At 38.7% G+C, this 19310-nt stretch overlaps 1 protein-coding gene across 1 annotated transcript in view; it reads right to left on the bottom strand.

The window, feature by feature from the left end:
- LOC103608396 (disks large-associated protein 1-like) overlaps window positions 1–7737 on the bottom strand; it is a 35713-nt gene extending 27976 nt beyond the window's left edge. Inside the window, exons 1-2 of the mRNA XM_008592833.1 lie at window positions 7637–7737; window positions 3539–3716 (exon numbers count right to left, since the gene is read on the bottom strand). Of these exons, the coding sequence (XP_008591055.1) occupies window positions 3539–3716; window positions 7637–7737 (279 nt within the window). The remainder of the gene's footprint in view (window positions 1–3538; window positions 3717–7636) is intronic.
- Between the last annotated feature and the right edge of the window lie 11573 nt (window positions 7738–19310).

The following is a 19310-nucleotide window of genomic DNA, read 5'->3' as shown; positions in this document are numbered from 1 at the left end:
AGAAGGGAGCTCTATTTTGATGGCGGGGACACAGTGAGAACAATGGTCCTATTTCAGGGTCTCATTCTGACAGTCTTCGGTGATCAGCCTACAATTTCATCATTTTTTTCTAAAATACATTATTCATTTCATCCACACTGGCACTACTATCACCACCTCCATCACCACCACCATCACCATCACCACCACCATTACTACTACCACTGTCACTGTCACCATCCCCGCTGTAACCATCACGACCATCACCACCACCACCATCACCACCACCACAACCACCATCACCATCCCCCATCACCACCACCGCCATCACCACTGTCACTGTAACCATTGTGACCATCACCACCACCCACCACCAAGACTGCCATCACCAGTACCATCACCATCACCATCACCACTGTCACTCCTTTACCATCATCACCACCATCACCACTATTACCATCACTACCACCACCTCCATCACCAATGTCACTACAACCAACGCATCCCACCACCACTACCACCACTGCTACCATCGCCACCATTGTCACTGTCACTGCCACCACCCCATCACCATCACCACCCCCATCACCACCACCACCACCATCATCACCACCATCACTGCTACCATTGTCACCACCATCACCATCACCTTCACCACCATCACCATTACCATCACCTTCATCACCACCACCACCACCACCACCACTGTCACTACTACCATTACCACCCCACTGTCACTGTCACCACCACCACTATAACCATCACTACTATTACCACCATCACCATGACCACCACCATCACTGTGATCACCACATCACCACCACCAATGTCACTACCACCATCGGTGCCATCAGCATCAGTGCCACTACCAACTCAGCCAGTGAGCGGGAACCGGTCTGTATGTGGGATCCGAACCCTCAGTGGGAGCGCAGCCGCGCTTCCCAAGCGGCACACTGTAGCAGTGCACCACCGGGCCGGCCCCAAAGCTGAAGTTTTAATTAATCTTTACTTAATCCCATTCCTAATGAATAGTGTACAATTTCCTGGGCTCAGCATGCAAAGGCCATTCATAAAAATAATCTGCAGGACAATCACAGTGAATCTCCCAATGCTGCCTCTACCAGTGTCCTAAGCTCCAACCAAACTAGAGCATTCAGTATTCCTTGAATATACTTTAGGCTAGCATTTCTGAAAGTTCAGATAAAATACTACATTATGAGAACCACTGGGAATATTTGTCAAAAAGCATATTTCTGGACCCCATTCCTAGACACTCTCTCTTTAGAATCCTGGGTACTTAACATAATTTTATTCTTAGCTTTGTGAACTTGTTGACAGTTTTGTGACCACAGGTGTTTTAGTCCATTTTGTGTTGCTATAACAGAAATACCTGAGACTGGGTAATTTATAAAGAACAGAGGTTTTTTGGCTTACAATTCTGGGACAGCTGCATCTGGCATGGGCCTCAGACTACTTCTACTCATGGCGGAAAAGCGGCGGGCAGCTGGCAGGTACGAGCAGATCACACGGAGAGAGAGGAAGCAAGAGAGAGAGAGAAGGTGCCAGGGTCTTTTTAAGCAACGAGCTCTCGCGGGAACTAACAGAGCAAGAACTCACTCATTACTCCCCCTCCCCCAGGGAGAGCATTAATCCATTCATGAGGGATCCGCCCCCATGACTCAATCAGTTTCCAACACTGCCACATTGGAGATCAAATTTCCACACGAGTTTTGGAGGGGACAACACATCCAAACTCCATCAACAGGGAAAGTCCCATTTAACATCTTATTACTTACATATCTTACAGGGTGTTTATAAGGACTAAATTAAGAAAATATAAAGCAATTAGCACAGTGCCTGACCCAGTAAGTGCCTAACAAAAGAGGGCTCTTGCTGTTCTTTCTTGCCCTCTGCATTGGATTAAGTGTCCCCCTGAAACCTGACCCCCACTGTGACAGTGTTAAGAGGGTGGGAAATCCTGTTATTGTAATTTAAAGGTGAGGTCTTGAGAGGTGATTAGATTGCAGGACCATGATGTAGTGAATGGATTAAAAATGGCAGTCATGGGTGTAGTTCTGAGGGCTTTAAAAAGACAGTGAATGAGGCGGTTAGTCTCTCTCTTGCTGTCTGTGTTCCACCATTTCACAATGGGATACCCTGCCACACTGTTGCCACCACCAAGACCTTCCCGAGCTGTGTTCCCTGACTTTGGACTTCCCAGCCTCAGAAACTATAAGCAATACATTTTGTTTTCTTTATAAAATACCCAGTTCTGTGTATTTTGTTATAAGCAACAGAAATAAACTAAAATACTCACCTACCTCAGAGTGGTTTTGTGACGTTCAAGTAAATAATGTTTGTGATAGAACTTCCATGCTTCTTGCATGCCCTCCACTAGACTGTAAACCTCTGGGGGCAGGTATTCTGTATCACTCATCATTGAATAACTTGCAAAATTTGGCCCAGTGTTTTACTCAATAAATATTAGCTAGATTAGTGGTATTGTACTTATTTTTTAAAATTATGATATAAATTTAAATCCAGTCTCTAACATCATTTCAAAAAACACCCTTCTATATGTCCTCCCAGAGGAAGCCCCCAAGGCACCTCTGCTCTGCTATTGGCTCCTGAAAGATGCCAGGTCAGTTCCTCAGAGAGTTCCAGGCTCTCTCTGCCCCTGAGCTTAGGAGCTCAGCCTTCTTAGATACTCTCTTGAGACTCGATGGGAGAGCCTGCAGAGTTTTATTTGAATATTTTGAATATAGTATTCAGTCAGCCTTCTTGAGTCTTCATTCCCAGTCCTGTGTACCAGTTCTAAAAGTGGGATTCTATTTCATTTACAAGATGCAATATTCGTCTAGGACCTAGATGAGGTAAATAGATCCTATCTTGCTTCCTGTGCCTGGGTTCCTGTCTCGATGACATGCTTAATACTTTAGTACTTTCTTTTTTTTTTTTTTTCTCCTTTTTGTCTTTTTTCGTGACCGGCAACGGATCGCAACCCTCAGTGTCGCACCCGTACCGGACCGGGATTGGCAACGGGATCGCAACCCTCGGTGCTGCGCCCGCCCCTCACTCAGCCAGTGAGCGGGAACCGGTCTGTATGTGGGATCCGAACCCTCAGCGGGAGCGCCGCCGCGCTCCCAAGCGGCGCACTGTAGCAGTGCACCACTGGGCCAGCCCAGTACTTTCATGATTAGACATTGTCTCGGTTTTGCCAGTGCCATCCATCCTATGCTCCTACCCTTCAAACATCTTTACAACTGGAGCCTCATCCATCAACTCCTTACTGACAGATTTGCTGGTGCCAACTGACTGCTGATGCATTTCTACAGACCCACTCCTTCTTTCTTCTCCTGCAGAGGGTCCCGCCCCTCCTGGTGGACCATTGATACCAGGTACTTGCTGCAGCTGTACGCTGGCATTTGACTGGACTCCCTGTCTGATTCATCAGTGGTCTACTCGGGGAGCAACTGGCTCTCCACTCGTGCCCTCTTAGTTTTCGCTAATCCTCCTGGGGTTAACAGCTCATGGCCAGTGCTGATCTGACGGCGCTCACCTGGCTGATGGTGCTCATGGCTCGCATGTAGCTCTCGTTCCTGGAGCGGAACTTCGGTGATGTGAGCAAGCCTGCAGGGTCAAGGCTGTCCAGGCTTCGGTTGATGGAGACTTCACTTACCGCCCTCAGGTAACTGTGACTCCGGATCTGGAGTTTGGGTGAATGTTCATTGGAGATCCTGGAAGAGAAAATGGAAGAAGTGCATTTAGTCATATTCCAAAATGTAGGCAGTAATAAAAAGTAGCACTACTGTCATTTATGCAGTGCCCTAAATACCGGGGCAAATAATGCAGATGCCTTCCTATGATTGCTAAACTCCCCTGTGATGTCACAGAAGGAGGAACTTTCAACAGGAAATCACTAACAGGTGACATTACAGAGAAATTAAAATGCTCTTCAACCATGAAATAATCCCCCAATTCAAGTTTTCCTAGGCATCCGAGGGAGGGAGATAATAGTAATTGTCCTGCCCTAGAATTCTGACTGGTGTATTTTATAAGATTTTCTTTTGTACCTGTTTCTTTCCTGTTGCCATCTTTTTGTTTGTGGACTCTCTAGTAACAGCAGGAGGATCTATATCTATATCTGTATCTATTTCTATATCTGTATTTCTGTCTATCCATTTACCAACCTTCCTTCCTTCCTTCTTCATCTATCATCTACCTACCTACCTACCTTCCTATCTATCTAATCTTTAGCTGCCTGATATAGTTGTGACTGAACTTAGTGAATAAAACTTAAATCTTTTTTTTTTTTTTTCTTTTTGTCTTTTTTACTGACCGGTAACGGGATCGCAACCCTCGGTGTCGCGCCCGCACCGCGCTCAGCCAGTGAGCGGGAACCGGTCTCCACATGGGATCCGAACCCTTGGCGGGAGTGCCGCCATGCTCCCAAGCGGCGCACTCTCCAGTGTGCCACTGGGCCAGCCCCATAAAACTTAAATCTTAATCATTAAAAATGCACACATCCATGAATCTTAATATGTAAAGGTAAGTCTTTACACACTTTATACTCTTTGGATTTACTCCAAGATGCACTGTAAAATTACAAAAGTAGAAAATGCATATTGCAAAAAGCCAAGCTATACAGAAGTGTACAAAGCAGAAAGTGGGACTCCCTCTCGCCCCTGTTCCTGCTCCAGAACCTCAGTCCCCCAAAAGACCTACTCACAGAAGTCTGATATATTTCCTTCCTCACTCTATCTATACATATACAAACAATTTAATTTTAGTAATTTTTTAAAAGTTTGTATCTTTTAAAGTTTGTCTTCATATGGATGAGAGTGATTTTTCTTTATTAAATTTATTTAATTTTGACTGTAACATGCTTGCAATTAAAAATATTAAAGGATTTCTGATCAAGGTGGCGGAATAGATGGGTACCCAGTGTCATCCTCTCTCCCCCACAAATTAACCAGTATACAACTATTAAAAAGCAATGACAGCCAAGCTAGGGCCGCTAGAGCTCAGGGGAAGAGCAGGAGAGATCCACAGAGGGCCTCAGCCACTTCCCCCAACAATGACAACACCCAGCCCAGTGATGACCACCAGGCTGCCACTGGAAACGGTCTGGACTGCCAAGCCCAGGAGGTGGGGAGCTGAGGGCTTCAGCCACACCCCTCTGACATCTGCATCCAGCCCAGCAATGACTGAACAGCCACTGGAAGACCCCCCGGTCTCCTATGCCAGAATGAGGGGGGTGCCATGGGCCTTGACCACACCCCCTCTTCCTCCTCCTCCCACCCTGTTTCCCTACCCCTTCCTCTCTCCCTCTCCCTCCCAACTGCTCTGCAACAATATCTTAGCATGTAAAAAAAAAAAATTAATAAATAAACAAATTAAAAAAATATTAAAGTTGATAGGGAAAAGGATGTATGCCCATAGCTACTATTATTTATCATTATTCTGGAGGCCCTAGCCAATGAAATTAGAAAATATAAAAGGAAATAGGGAATATAAATATTGCAAAGGAAGAAATAAGTTATGAGCATTTAGAGATTATATAATTATCTGTAAGATTAAAAAAAAAATCAACTGAGAAACCATGAGAACTAATGAGTGATTCTCAAGGTAGTTAGATACGAGGTAAACTACAGAAATGAACAGCTTTTCTTTATGCTTCCACCACCAAGTAGAAATTTTTATTTAAAAATTCAATTCAAAATGGCAAAACATAAAGTGAATAGAGATTACAAAAAAGAAATACACCAGAATTTTGTGAAGAAAACAATAAAACTTTATGGAAGGTAATAAACAAGGCCTAATAATGTGAAAAAAAATGAAAAAAACTCCCAAACAAACAACAATACCCCATAACAATTTTCCTGGATGGAAATACTCAATTTTGTAAAAAACTGTAAACTCCCCTAAAGTAATATATAAACTTAATGCAATCACAACCAATTCCTCATAGAATTTTTTTATTGTATTGTAACAAACTCATTTTAATATTTGAATGAGGTTCATAGCAGCATTATTCATAATAGACAAAAGGTGGAAACAACCTAAATGTTCATCGACTGATGAATATATAAACAAAATGTGGAATATCCATATAATGGCATATTATTTGGACATAAAAAGAAATGCTACAGCATGCTGAGCTTTTAAAACATCATGCTATGTGAAAGAAGCCAGTCACAAAATAACACATATTATATGATTCCACTTATATGAAATGTCCAGAATAGGCAAACCTATAAAGACAGAAAGTACATTCGTGGTTGCCTAGACCTGGGTGGGAAAGGGACAGGGAAGATGGTGGCGTCAGGGACTGATACCCAAAGGGTATGGAGTTTCTTTTGGGGGTGATGAAGATGTTCTAAAATTGATTGTGGCAGTGGTTTCACAACTTTGCAAATTTATTTAAAAAATTGTACACTTGAGAGAATTGTATAGTATGTATATTACATTTCAATAAAGCTATTATAAAAAATTACACGAGGCCTTGAAATAATCAGACTTCTGATGAAGAAAGTTTAGAGGATGAATTAAAGTGGGCAAAACTAAAGAAGGAAAACCAGTCTATGTGGTTGCAACATTTCAGTAATCTAAGCAATGGATTATAAAGACTGAGTTAAGTATCAGTGGTCCTTAGAGAAACAGATAGATTTGAAAATCCACATGACAATTAATTATGGAAGGTGAGTAAGAAAGTGGGGTCTAAGAAAGCCAGGAAACAAAAATAAATAAAAAACAAAGGGAGGAATGCCCTTTATCAGATCTCAACCACACTCCATAGCTACAATGATGGAAACAGTAAGTGTCAGTGAAGGAATAACAAATTAGTGGAATAAAACAAGGACTGTATTTGAATTTAGTATATTGCAAAGGTGGCAGTTCAAATAGGTGAGGGAAGAAATCACCTATTTCATGGTGGAGTTGGACCAGTTGTACATCCCTCTGGGGAAGAAGTGGATTCCTACTAGGCAGATTAAGAATAATTATATTTAAAAAATTCAAAGTTCTCTAATATGATATAGAAGATTATATTTTATAATCTTAATTTCTATACCTAAAAATTAAAAAAAAAAAAATTTACGAGAATTTTATGAAAAAAAAAGCCACCCGTAAAACTTTATGAAAGGCAAGAAAGAAAAGAAGACCTAAAGAAATGCGAAGGAATTTGGTGGAGAAAGATTTTAGAAACATGATGTTAAACCTAGAAGCCATTAAGAAAAAAGACTGACAAGTAGAAGTACATAAAAATTAAAAAAATTTGTTCAGCTAAAGACAAGGTCAACAAACTAAGCAATTAATAAATTAAGAAAAATAGTTGTTGAGTAGGACATATTTGTTAAAATATGGTTGTTGAGTACATAAAATGTAAAAAACATAGTTGTTGAGCAGAACACATTTGGAATACTACATAGCATAACAAAAAGGGTCGACATCCATGATATCTAAAGTAGACTTAAAATGAATAAAAAATAATGCAACCAACTTGAAAAAAATAGGCAAAGGCTATAAAGAGGTTGTTACAGCAAAATAAATACATAAATTCACAGAAAAATAAATTTATATGCCACCAAACATATGACAAGATGCTCAATCTTACTAGTAATTAGAGAAATATTGACAAAAAATAACATACATTTACACATCACATTCATTCATATCCATGTTGATGTCCTCAGATGGTAAAGATATTTCCCATATTCCAAATGTCCTCTTAATAGCAGTGTATAAGGTTGCACGCATTCTTAAAGCTTGTAATGGAATTACTTAAATATAATAGCTGAAAAAGGTGGTCTCAATAATACTAAAACCTGAGAATATGATTAGTGGCCACTTTTTGTAATTGCACTGACAGAGGAACCAAATTAAAACAGACATAGAATATAACATCAAAAGTAAAGCTGTTATGTATTTTACTATTACAAAAGAGAAACTGATTGTTCTAGAAGAGTGCCCAATTTATACGTCCACCTGGTCAAGTACATACTTTCCATGTGTTAAGTGTTATTATGGTGATTCATACGGGGTCACTTTATAAATATCCATGCCAAAAATTCCAAACCACAAACTGAAGATTTCATTTTCCCTTTTTTAGAAAAAGAGAACACTAGCTTGAAGCATTTATAACCTAAAGTTCACTTCCCTTTAGAATTTGAGAATTAGATGACAAGAAGTTTTCTTTGGCCATTTTGCAACCTGACCCAGAGCAATGATATTGCCAACATAAATGATGCTGCTATTCCAAATGGTTATCAAGGCAGCAGTGGGGGTGGCTGTTTCATAAATGGTTTATATTTAAAAGAAATGCAAGTCCAGTGTTTTGAAAAATGAGTGTCTGCTGGCTGAGATGGGGAAATGAGGCATCACTACAACAACCATTCACCACGGCCACTTGTTATGAAATAAGGCATAATTCCAAAATTTCAAAGTGCAAAATCATTTAGAGGGAATTAAGTGGTTCTACTTTGGTGAGTCATTCCTGATAAAACAATGCATACTTTAGTAACACACTAAATATAAGGAAATGAACTCTTTTATCTTGTCCACTTAGAGAGCAGAGGCCACTTGTTATGAAATAAGGCATAATTCCTAAATTTCAAAGTGCAAAATCATTTAGAGGGAATTAAGTAGTTCTACTTTGGTGAGTCATTCCTGATAAAACAATGCATACTTTAGTAACACACTAAATATAAGGAAATGAACTCTTTTATCTTGTCCACTTAGAGAGCAGAGGCGACAGCTATCAACATAAAGGGTACAGTATGAACATGTGTCCCTGATGCAGAAGCATTCCTTAGAGAAACACCAAATAAGAGTGCACTGATTACTTTATCTTCACCTCAAAAGAAAGTTGATCTGCTCAGAAGAAAGGGAGTGTGCGTACTCAGAAATGTTAGCACTCATGTTAGATTAGTTATTTTTCAATATTTGCTTTTTCCCACTCTTTGCCCTAAATTACTTATGCTAAGTTAACTTTTCCTAGCTTATTGGAACTGAAGTGAGATTTCGGCCTCATTGGGTTGGTGAGTCCCATTCATTGTCATGTGCTTGAAGTGCACCAAAGACAGGAAGCCCTTAGATGATTGTGAGGCAGCTACACACACAAGCTTGGCGCTTGGTCAGTAAGTGCACCATTACAAAGAGGAGAAAATGCACTAATACTCAGACCACAAAGTTTTAAGCCAGTGTCTCCAAAGTGAAAATCTATTAACTTTGTAATATATTACTACAAATATAACTTCAGATGGTTGGGATTTTTTGTCCCAGAGAAGGAGGTGCTTCATGATTCCAGACCACTGAGTGTAGAGGGAGACTCTCTGGGGGTGAAGGGCCATCTTGCTCATTTACCTGCTCTCTAATTTTTGTTCGTTTTCACTTTGTCTTGACTCTGACTTATAAAAGTATTAAAATATAAGGTTATTCTGTAGGACCCAGAGGAAACATTGTATTGCCTCTGGGGGTAATCCAACTTTGTTCTATTTCAAAAATGAAAGTTTTTGGCCTTGGTCATGACACTTCCATCAAATTATTCTCATAAACATTCATGACTTAAACTGAGAGGCATAGAATCCCATAGGTTTTAATATGATGTGTCTTTATTTTCATTAGCTTCAAGAAATATTTTGATTTCCAATTTAATTTCTTCTTGGACCCTTAGGTCATTAAAGAGCTTGTTGTTAATTTCCATGCATTTGTATAGTTTCCAGAGTTTCACTTGTTATTGATTTCCAGTTTTAATCTGTTAGTTTCCAGAGTTTCACTTGTTATTGATTTCCAGTTTTAATCTGTTAGTTTCCAGAGTTTCACTTGTTATTGATTTCCAGTTTTAATCTGTTGTGGTCTGAAAAGATACTTGAAATGACTTCAGTATTTTAAAATTTGTTGAGTCTTTGTGACCTAACATGTGGTCTATCCTGGTGAATGTTCCATGTGCTGATGAGAAGAATGTATATTCTGAAGTTGTTGGATGAAATGTTTCATAGATATTTCCAAGTCCAGTTAGTCTAAAGTGGAGTTTAAATCCTGTATTTCTCTGTTGCTTTATTGCCTAGATGATCTGTCTAATGCTGAGAGAGGGGTGTTTAGGCCCCCAAATATTATTGTATTGGGGTCTATCTCTTTCTTTTGGTCTAACAGTGTTTGCTTTATATATCTGTGTGCACTGGTGTTGGGTATATATATATATTTCTGATTGTTATGTCTTCTTGCTGGATAGATACCTTTATCATTATATAGTAGCCTTCATTGTCTCTTTTTATGGTTTTTGGTTTAAAGTCTATTTTATCTGTTATAAGAATTGCTACTCTAGCTTTTTAATCCAGTCAATCAGTCTGGGTCTTTTGAGTGGGAAATTTAACCCATTTATATTTAGGGTTGTTACTGAAAGGTATTGTCTTGCTCCTGGCATTTTATCAATTTTTCATTTGGATGTTTTAAATATCTTTTGTTCCTTTCTTGCCCTTTTATTGTTTGTCTTTGGTGTTTGTTGGTTTTTTGAGGTGGTAAGAGATAGCTTCTTTTGCTTTCTAGTTTGCATTTTTATTCTACCAGTGGGTTTTGTTCTTTCTTGTATATTCATGGCAGTGATTAATATTTTTGGATTTCAGATGTAGGACTCCCTCAAGGATTTCTTGTAGGGCTGTTCATGTGGTGGTGAACTCCTGCAGTTTTTATTTGTCTGGGAAATATATGAATTCTCCTTCATTTCTGAGGGATAGCCTTGCTGAGTATAGTATACTTGACTGGCCATTTTTTTTCTTTTACTGTTTTGAATATATCATCCCATTCTCTTCTGGTCTGTAGAGTTTCTGTTGAGAAGTTTGCTGTTAGTCTGATGGGGACTCCCTTATAGGTGACTTGATGCTTTTCTCTTGCTGTTCTTAGAATTCTCTTTTTGTCTTTTGAGTTTTGCCAGTTTGACTATAATGTGTCTTAGAGAGGACCTTTTTGAATTGAATCTGTTTGGGGATCTTTGAGTCTCCTGGATCTGAAGGTCCATGTCTCTCCCTTATACCTGGGAAGTTTTTCACTATTATTTTTAAAAATATGTTTTCAATGCCTTTTTCCTTCTCCCCTCTTCTGGAACACCTATGATTCAGATGTTTGTGCATTTAAGGTCATTTGTTAGCTCTCTTAGATTTTCTTCATTTTTTAAAATTATTTTTTCTTCTTTTTGTCCTCTTGGGTTATTTTGAAAAGAGTGTCTTCAAGATCAGTCCTGCTTTTCTGCTTGCTCTAGTCTGCTGCTTAAGTTCTCAGTTGTGTTTTTTACTTTGTTGAATGAATTGTTCAGTTCTGGGAATTCTCTGCTACATTATTTTTTAAGGTCTTTGTAAATTTCCCCCTTCATGCTCTGGATAGTTTTTCTCATTTTGTTGTGTCATCTAACTGAGTCTTCTTGTATCTCATTTAGTTTCCTTAAACTGTTGCTCAAAATTCCTTTTCAGTCATTTCAAGAGTTTCCTGCTCTATCGGGTCTGGTATTTGAGAATTATTGTATTCCTTTAGTGGTGTCATATTTTCTTATTTTTTCATATTTCTAGTATCTCTTTGTTGATGTCTGGTTATCGGGTAGAGCAGTTGCTTCTTCTATTACTCTGAAGTGGGCTTTGAGGAGGGATACTTCCTCCTGTAGATGTGTTTTAGTATTGGTTCCAACTAGACACAGTAGTGTAGTCTCTGTGTAGGTACTTTGGCCATATTTAATATTGGAGTTGCATATGAGTACCTCCATGACCTAGGCACTGGGGTACTTAATGATTCCTTGCTGAGGTTAGTGACACTGTGTAGGTTCATCAGGAATGTGGGCTAGCTCTTGGTAGAAGTGCCTGGGTGCTCTGTTGCTCTTTAGCTGGGGTAGGTGACCATAGTCTGGCTTGTTGGCACCCTGGCTAGTGTCCTGTGACCCTGATGGGTGCAGTGTGGGTATATTGGAGCTTCTCAGATTCAATGGGTGATCTTGGGTGGGATTTCTCTTTCCTCTTTCCTACAGGCAGAGGCTCCTCTTGGGTCCTTGCTTCTCCTGGTTGGGGGATGGGTTGGTCATGGTTGGGAATTGTCTTCCTTACTCTACTTTGCTATTCTGGGTTTCTGCACTCTCTGGGGTTTCCATGTGTGTCTCTCCCCCAATCAAGGCAGTTGCATGGACTGTGCATGTACCTCCTGCCCTCTGGTGTGCTACCTTGGGGGACAACATAATTTGCCCTATGGGTGGGGTCACAGGGTCATGGGTCTGCTCACCCACATCTTTCCTTGGGCTTCACTGGTGACCTCCTCATTGTCAATGCAGTCGAGTTGTCAGTGGGTCACCTGCATGGTGTCGATGGCTGCTGTGACAGTGGGGGCTGCTGCTGAGGCAGTGGGCCACCCTTGCAATGGTCGTAGCTGTAGCAGTGGCTGTGGTGGACCACCTTCATGGCAGTGGTGTCTGCGGTTGTGGTCAGCTGCCCATGAGACAGTGCCCTGTGCTCTTGCCATGTGCTGGCTGGGGCTGGCCTCAGCTCTTGAGGTCCCCATATTCCTGCTGGCTGTCAGTGGGGACTGTCCTTGGCTCCTGAGGTCCCCACAGTACTAATAAACTCCTATTACTAAGTGATAACTGCATAATAATAACAAAAATTAAAAATTCACTTGAGGGGCTCAACAGCAGGTTTGAGCTGGCAAAAGAACCTATAAACTTGTAGAGCAGTTTGAACAACAGAAAGAAAAAGAGTGAAGAAAAATGAATAGAGCCTCAAGGGCTTGCAGGACACCATCAAATACACCAACATACATGTAATGGGAGTGCAAGAAGGAGAGGAGAAAGAGAAAAGAGAATAGCATGTATTTGAAGAAATAATGGTTAAAAACTCCGCAAATTTGGTGAAAATCTACATATCCAAGAAACTTAACAAACTCCAAGGATGATAAATTCAGTGAGAACACATCTAGCCATATTCAAGTCAAGTATCAAAAGTCAAAAAGAAAGAGGAGATCTTAAAAGCAGAAAGAGAGAAATGACTCATCACATACAAGGGATCCTAATAGTATGAACAGCTGCCTTCTCATCATAAATCATGGAAGCAAGAAGGCACTGAGACAAAATATTCAAAGTTCTGAAAGAAAAAGACTGTCAACCAATAAATCTATATCCAGCAAAACCTTCTGTTCAAAAAAGAAGACATTTTCAGATAAATAAAGACTGGGATAATTCATTACCAGCAGATCTGCCTACCACAAATGCTAAAGTGAATCATCAGGATCAAAAGAAAGAACATTAGACAGCAGCTTGGATCCACACAAAGAAATGAAGAGCACTGGTAGAGAGGATCCTATAGGTACACTGAAAAAACAGTACAAACATATTTTTGAAACTCTTTTCTTCCCTTAACTTGTTTAAATTACAAATTCATAAACAATAATTTCAAAACTGTAATGATCTTTATAAATGTAAAGATGCAATTTGTATGACAATAATAGCACAAAGGAGGGGGAGTGAAGGGAGGTTTATTGGAGCAAAGTTTCTCTATGCGATTGGAATCACATTAATATTAATCTGAACTAGATTATTTTAAGTTAATATTCATATTCTAATCACCAGAGCAACCACTATGAAAATAATTTAAAAATATGTAGTTAAACAAACAAACAAACCAACAAAGGAATTTGAATGGTATACTAGAAAAAATATATATGGGTATTTCAAAAAGTTTGTGAAAAATAGAATTAAAAGATAATATGAATCTTTCCATGAACGTTTTGAAGTATCTTTCTATGTAGCACAAAAGAAAGCAATAATGGAGAAACAGAGGAGCAAAAGAGACATAAGACACACAGAAAATAAATAGAAAAATGGCAAATCTAAATCCTTTCATATAGATAATTACATTAAATGCAAATAAAAATTGAAAGGCAATTGAAAGGCAGCAATTGTCAGACTGGTTAAAAAACAGGATCCAACTATATCCAATAGGGTGAAAATGATAACTAAAAAATCTGCTCTGAACAGATCAGCTAAGTTATAGTGCCTTGGGAAGCTTGGGATAGACTAGCAGTCACTTCCACATGTCCTGGAAAATGTTAGTATAAGACTGTTTTAGCTCAGAAACCGGACATGCAGCCACCAAAAGAAGTAATAAAATGACGTAGAATGCTTTTTGTAACCCTTACTCTAGATTCCTGCATGTAGAATGTAACCTAGTAAAAATCCAAAATCTATCTATCTATCTATATACATGTACTAGCTAAGAGAAAAACTGATTTAATGATTAGAGGGGCTGTTCTCTTCTCTCTCTCTCTCTCTCTCTCTCCTTGGATCCTCCCCTTTCACGTGATCATAAACTGCTGAGTTCTGCTGGCCCTCTTCAGAGTGCCTTTCTTAGGGTGACCTGACCTATACATTTCCTAGCTGTAGTGGTCATGTTGGCTCAATAAACCCCAATCTTATATGTTTGGCCTTATTTTCTTTTAAGTCAACATAAGTGAAAGGACTGCAAAAGATACAGCATGCAAACAAAAACCAAAAGAGAACTGGAGTGGCTATACCAACATCAAACAAAATACACTTTAGGAGAAAAAAAAAATGTTACCAGAGATACAAGGGACATTTTACCATGACAAAAAGTGTCAATCCATCAGGAAAAATTTTACAATTGTAAACATATATGCACCTAACAATGGAAACATATTAAGCAAATGAAATACATAAAGCAAAAATTGACAGAATTGAAGGGAGAAACAGATGATTCAACAACAGTAGCTGGAAACTTTAATACTTGATTCTCAATAATAAATAACACAATTAGACAGAAAATCAGCAAGAATATAAAAGACCTGAACAACACATCAACCACCTAGATCTAACAGACATCTATAGAACACTCCACTGAGCAAAATCAGAATGCACATCCTTTTCAAGTACACATGGAACATCTCTAGGATAGACCACATACTAAGCCATAAAACAAGTCTAAATAAATTTAAAAGGATTGAAATTATACAAAGCATATTCTCTAATTACAATAGATCTAAATTGGAAATCAATAACAAAAGGAAATTTTGGAAACCCACAATTATTTGGAAATTAAACAATGCATTTAAAAAAGGCCATGGTTCAAAGAAGTTACAAGAAAAATTAGAAAATATTTTCAATTGAATTAAGAAGAAATCCAACATAGAATAGTTCACAGAATGCAGTTAAACCAACAATGACAAGGAAATTAATAGCTTTTAATATCTATATTTGAAAAAAAGAAATGATCTCAAATCAATAATCTAAGCTTTTATCTTTATGAACTTTAAAAAGAAGAGCAATTTAAACCCAATGCAAGCAGAAGGAAGAATACAATAGATATTAGAGTGGAAATGAATGAAATATAAAGCAAAGCAAAACCAAATTAGTTGTTTTTGAACAAAACAGAGGTTGGTACTTTAAAAACAGCAACACTTTATCTAGATTAAACAGGAAGAAAAGAGAGAAGAAACATGATTAAAATTAGAAATGAAAGGGGAAACATTGTGACTGACTTGTCAGATATTAAAAGGATTATATGAGAATACTAAATCTAATCTAACAACTTATATAAAATGAACAAATTTCTAGGAAAACAAAATTACCAAAATTGACTGGAGAAAATAGAAAATCTGAATAGATCTACAACAGGTAAAAAAATTGAATTTGTAATTAAAAATCTTCCCACACAAGAAAAGCTCAGGCCTAGGTGGTTTAACTGGAGGATTACATAAAAAATTTAAAGAAGAAATAATACTAATACTCCACAAACTCTTCCAGAAAATAAGGGAGAAAGGAATACTTCCAAATTCAAGCCATAAGGCTAGTATTACCCCCATAAAAAAGCCAGACAAAGACACTTTAAGGAAAGAAAATTAGACTAATAGCCCTCATTAATAGAGGCACAGCAATTCTCAACAAGACAATAGCAAACCAAATCTAACAACATACAAGTCAGATTTATTTCAGGAATGCAAGGTTAGTTTAACACCTGGAAATCAATTAATGTAATATAGCATATTAATAGAATAAAGGACAAAAACCACATGATCATCTTAATAGATAAAGCATTTAACAAAAATCTAATAGCAATTCAGGATAAAGACTCTGAATAAACCTGGAATAGCAGGGAACTTCTTCAGTCTGATAAAAGGTGTCTATTAAAGACCTCCAGGGAACAGCACACTTAATGGTGGAAGACTGGAGGCTTTCCCCATAAGACTGAGCACAAAGCAAGAATTCCTGCCACTTCATTTCAACATTATTTCTGGAGTTTCTAGCTGGTGCAATCAGGAGGAAAAAAAAAAAGGAAATAAAAAGAACTTTACACAAGTAAATACCTGACCAATGGAATCTACACACTGGACATTAAGTCTTCGCTTTGTCATTAACTATTTGAATGACTGAAAAAAGATGACTTGAAATCCTTGGGATATAGTCTTCTAATCTGTAAAATGAGAGAGCTCTAAATCACTATGATGCTATTGTGGTGGTTGATGATATTGACAGTTATTGGCCAACAAATATTTACAGAATACAATAGGGTTGCAGGTGCCTGACCTTCCTTCCTTTATTCCAGATAATCACATTGCCAGTCACATGGAGGTTTTTTTCTTTTAAACTTTACTTATTTTGCAATACCACATTGTTTCTTAAATATTAATTTTCCTTCTGTTCCTTAGGAGTGTAACTTCATGAAGGGCTCCATCTCACCAGCTGATCAGCTCCATCAGAAGAGCACAGCTTATACACAGGGGCAGCTTCTACAGTTTAAGATACAAACCCTAGGAACAAACTCCTATAGATTCCCTGCTTTATTCTTTGTTGTTCTTCCTCCATAAATGTTTGACATGGGGGATAAATGTCTGCATTATTTCTGGGAGACATTGCAATTATCAAGTGCTGTAGATTGTGCTCTCTCCCAGAGGCCCAGGGTTCAGGGTGGGGTGAAAGGGAATTGAGGGTATGATGTTGGGGATTCATTTGATGCTGTAACCTCCTACTTGCTCTATCAACTTTGCTCTGCAGCAAAATAGAAAAAGATGGATTTGGTTGGGAATTTCTGACTGTTCAACTGAGGACAAGACTGGCGAGCCACAGGCTCACTATGCACAAAGCCATATGCCCGAAGCTGGGATATACCATTTCAGTTATAAAGTGGGCATTGTTCAAGATGAAGGTGCAGCCCTTCCACAATAATTAACCAAACTTTATAATTCACCAGGGTGTACAGGGCTGAGCCTTGCTCTGGTCAGAGGCCTCCTGAAGTGTGTTGTAATTGTCTGCTGGTCACTGGGGGCTTCTTGAGGGCAGTGACCACAGCTGGGCCCTGAGGATACACAGGAATACATCACTGTATTCCTGAAGCTCAGCACAGTGTCTGACATATATCAGGCCTCCTTAAGTATTTGTTGTACAAGTGTGAGAGGGCAGGGGTGGTAGGGTGTGAGGACCGACTAAGACATTGTTTCAAGAGGTCCAGTGAGACCTTGATGAGGGCCTGAAAAGAATCAGGGAATCGTGGAAGGCGAAGACCGGAGAGGTGCAGGGCAGACTTGAAGAACGTGGCAGCCGCTGGTGAGACCTGCAGAGCTCTGTTTTCCGGCTGATGGGAAGCAGGTGGTGACACCTTTTACCCAATATATAGACTGTAGTTAGGTCCGGGAAATTTGTTTCTTTGGGAGCATTAAGGAAGTAACCTTTCTTGATACTTAAATATGCTCAGCGGAGTTTTATTGCCGGCTGGCTGAGGATACAGCAGGCAGTACATAAAGAATTGTTTCCAAAGAAACCTACACAGGAATTTCTGGGCTTCAGTCTGCTTTTATCATCTGGGGGTCTGTTTGAATACACAGTATGTACACATTTGGGCAAATCACTACCCAGAACTGAACTAAAGCAGAGTGGGGTCTCCTTCCCTGTCTTTCTTTTTCTCCAGGATTAACAATTTTATAAAAACGATACTTACATATTGCTTCAGAATATCTCTGGCAATTGCTTTAGTTTTTGCGGGACCAAATTGGCCACCAAATCAATTAAAATAATCCAGAGAGAAATGAGATTTGCTGTGGGTTGAAGGTTGTTGCCTTTAACATGAGGAACTTCACAGGGGGCAGTTTGTTCTGGTGAACTTGGCTCTGCAGTTTGATTAACCTTGGTTCATTTGTTCAAGTCCCGGTTGGGTCCATGGCATTGGAAAAGCCATGTTTTCCTCTTCTTTAAAATAGAGATAACAATACCCACCTTACAGGATTGTGAGAATTTACTGTATAATAAACATCTCTCTCACTGTGGCAAAATAAACAACATAAAATCCACCATTTTAACCATTTTAAGCATACGGTTCAGTGGCATTAAGTACAACCGTCACCATTGTCCAGAACATCCTTCTCCAGAACTTTTTCATCATCCCAAACTGAAACTCTGTACCCATTAAATAATACTCACCATTTCCCCTCCCCCACCCCTGGCAACCACCATCCTACTTTCCGTCTTTATGAATTTGACCACTCTAGGTACCTTGTATAGGTGAAATCATAAAAGATTAGTCCTATTGTAACTGGTTATTTTCCTTAAGTATAATGTCTTCAAGGGTCATACACACTGTAGCATGTGGTAGGATTTCCTTCCTTCAATACTGAGTAATATTCTATTGAATGTATACACCACATATGGCTTATCCAATCAGCCATCAGTGGACACTTGAATCCCTTCCATCTTTTGGCTATTGTGAATACAAGAGTGCTTCAAAAAGTCTGTGCAAAAATAGAATTAAAAATTAATATGAATCTTTTCATGAACCTTTTGAAATACTCTTATAGTGCTGCTATGAACATGACTATACAAGTATCTGTTCGAGTCCCTGCTTTCAATTCTTTTGAGTATATACCCCAAAGTAAGATTCTCTCTTTAATAGAAGTACTTCTTCTTTTCTATTTTATTTATTAGCAATTTAGTTACCAACAAATTTGGGAATCAACCTAATAAAAACAAACTATCACTTTTTCCCCTCTGAGAAGGCACTCTATCGATTATTCATTGTAAGTTTTAAGACACTAAATAATATAGTAGTATTTCAGGGACTAATTATTATTGCCATGGATGAAAATAGTGCTTCTATCAGTTGATGGAAAACAGTTAATATAATTAAAATGCAATACAATATTATTGAGAATAAATTGTATTGCCATGATTAAGACATCCAGAAAAATAAATCCATAAACAGGTAGAGATTGTAGAAAGACTACTGAAAACATTGTCAGTTTATGAACCAGTAATAAAGAAATAATTTCATCACTAAGAAAGATGTGATGATAATTCTGGTGTA

This window comes from Galeopterus variegatus, unplaced genomic scaffold, assembly GCF_000696425.1.
Source record: "Galeopterus variegatus unplaced genomic scaffold, G_variegatus-3.0.2 Scaffold8388, whole genome shotgun sequence".
In the NCBI taxonomy this organism is placed as follows: domain Eukaryota; kingdom Metazoa; phylum Chordata; class Mammalia; order Dermoptera; family Cynocephalidae; genus Galeopterus; species Galeopterus variegatus.
This window is presented reverse-complemented; position numbering and strand designations above follow the sequence as displayed.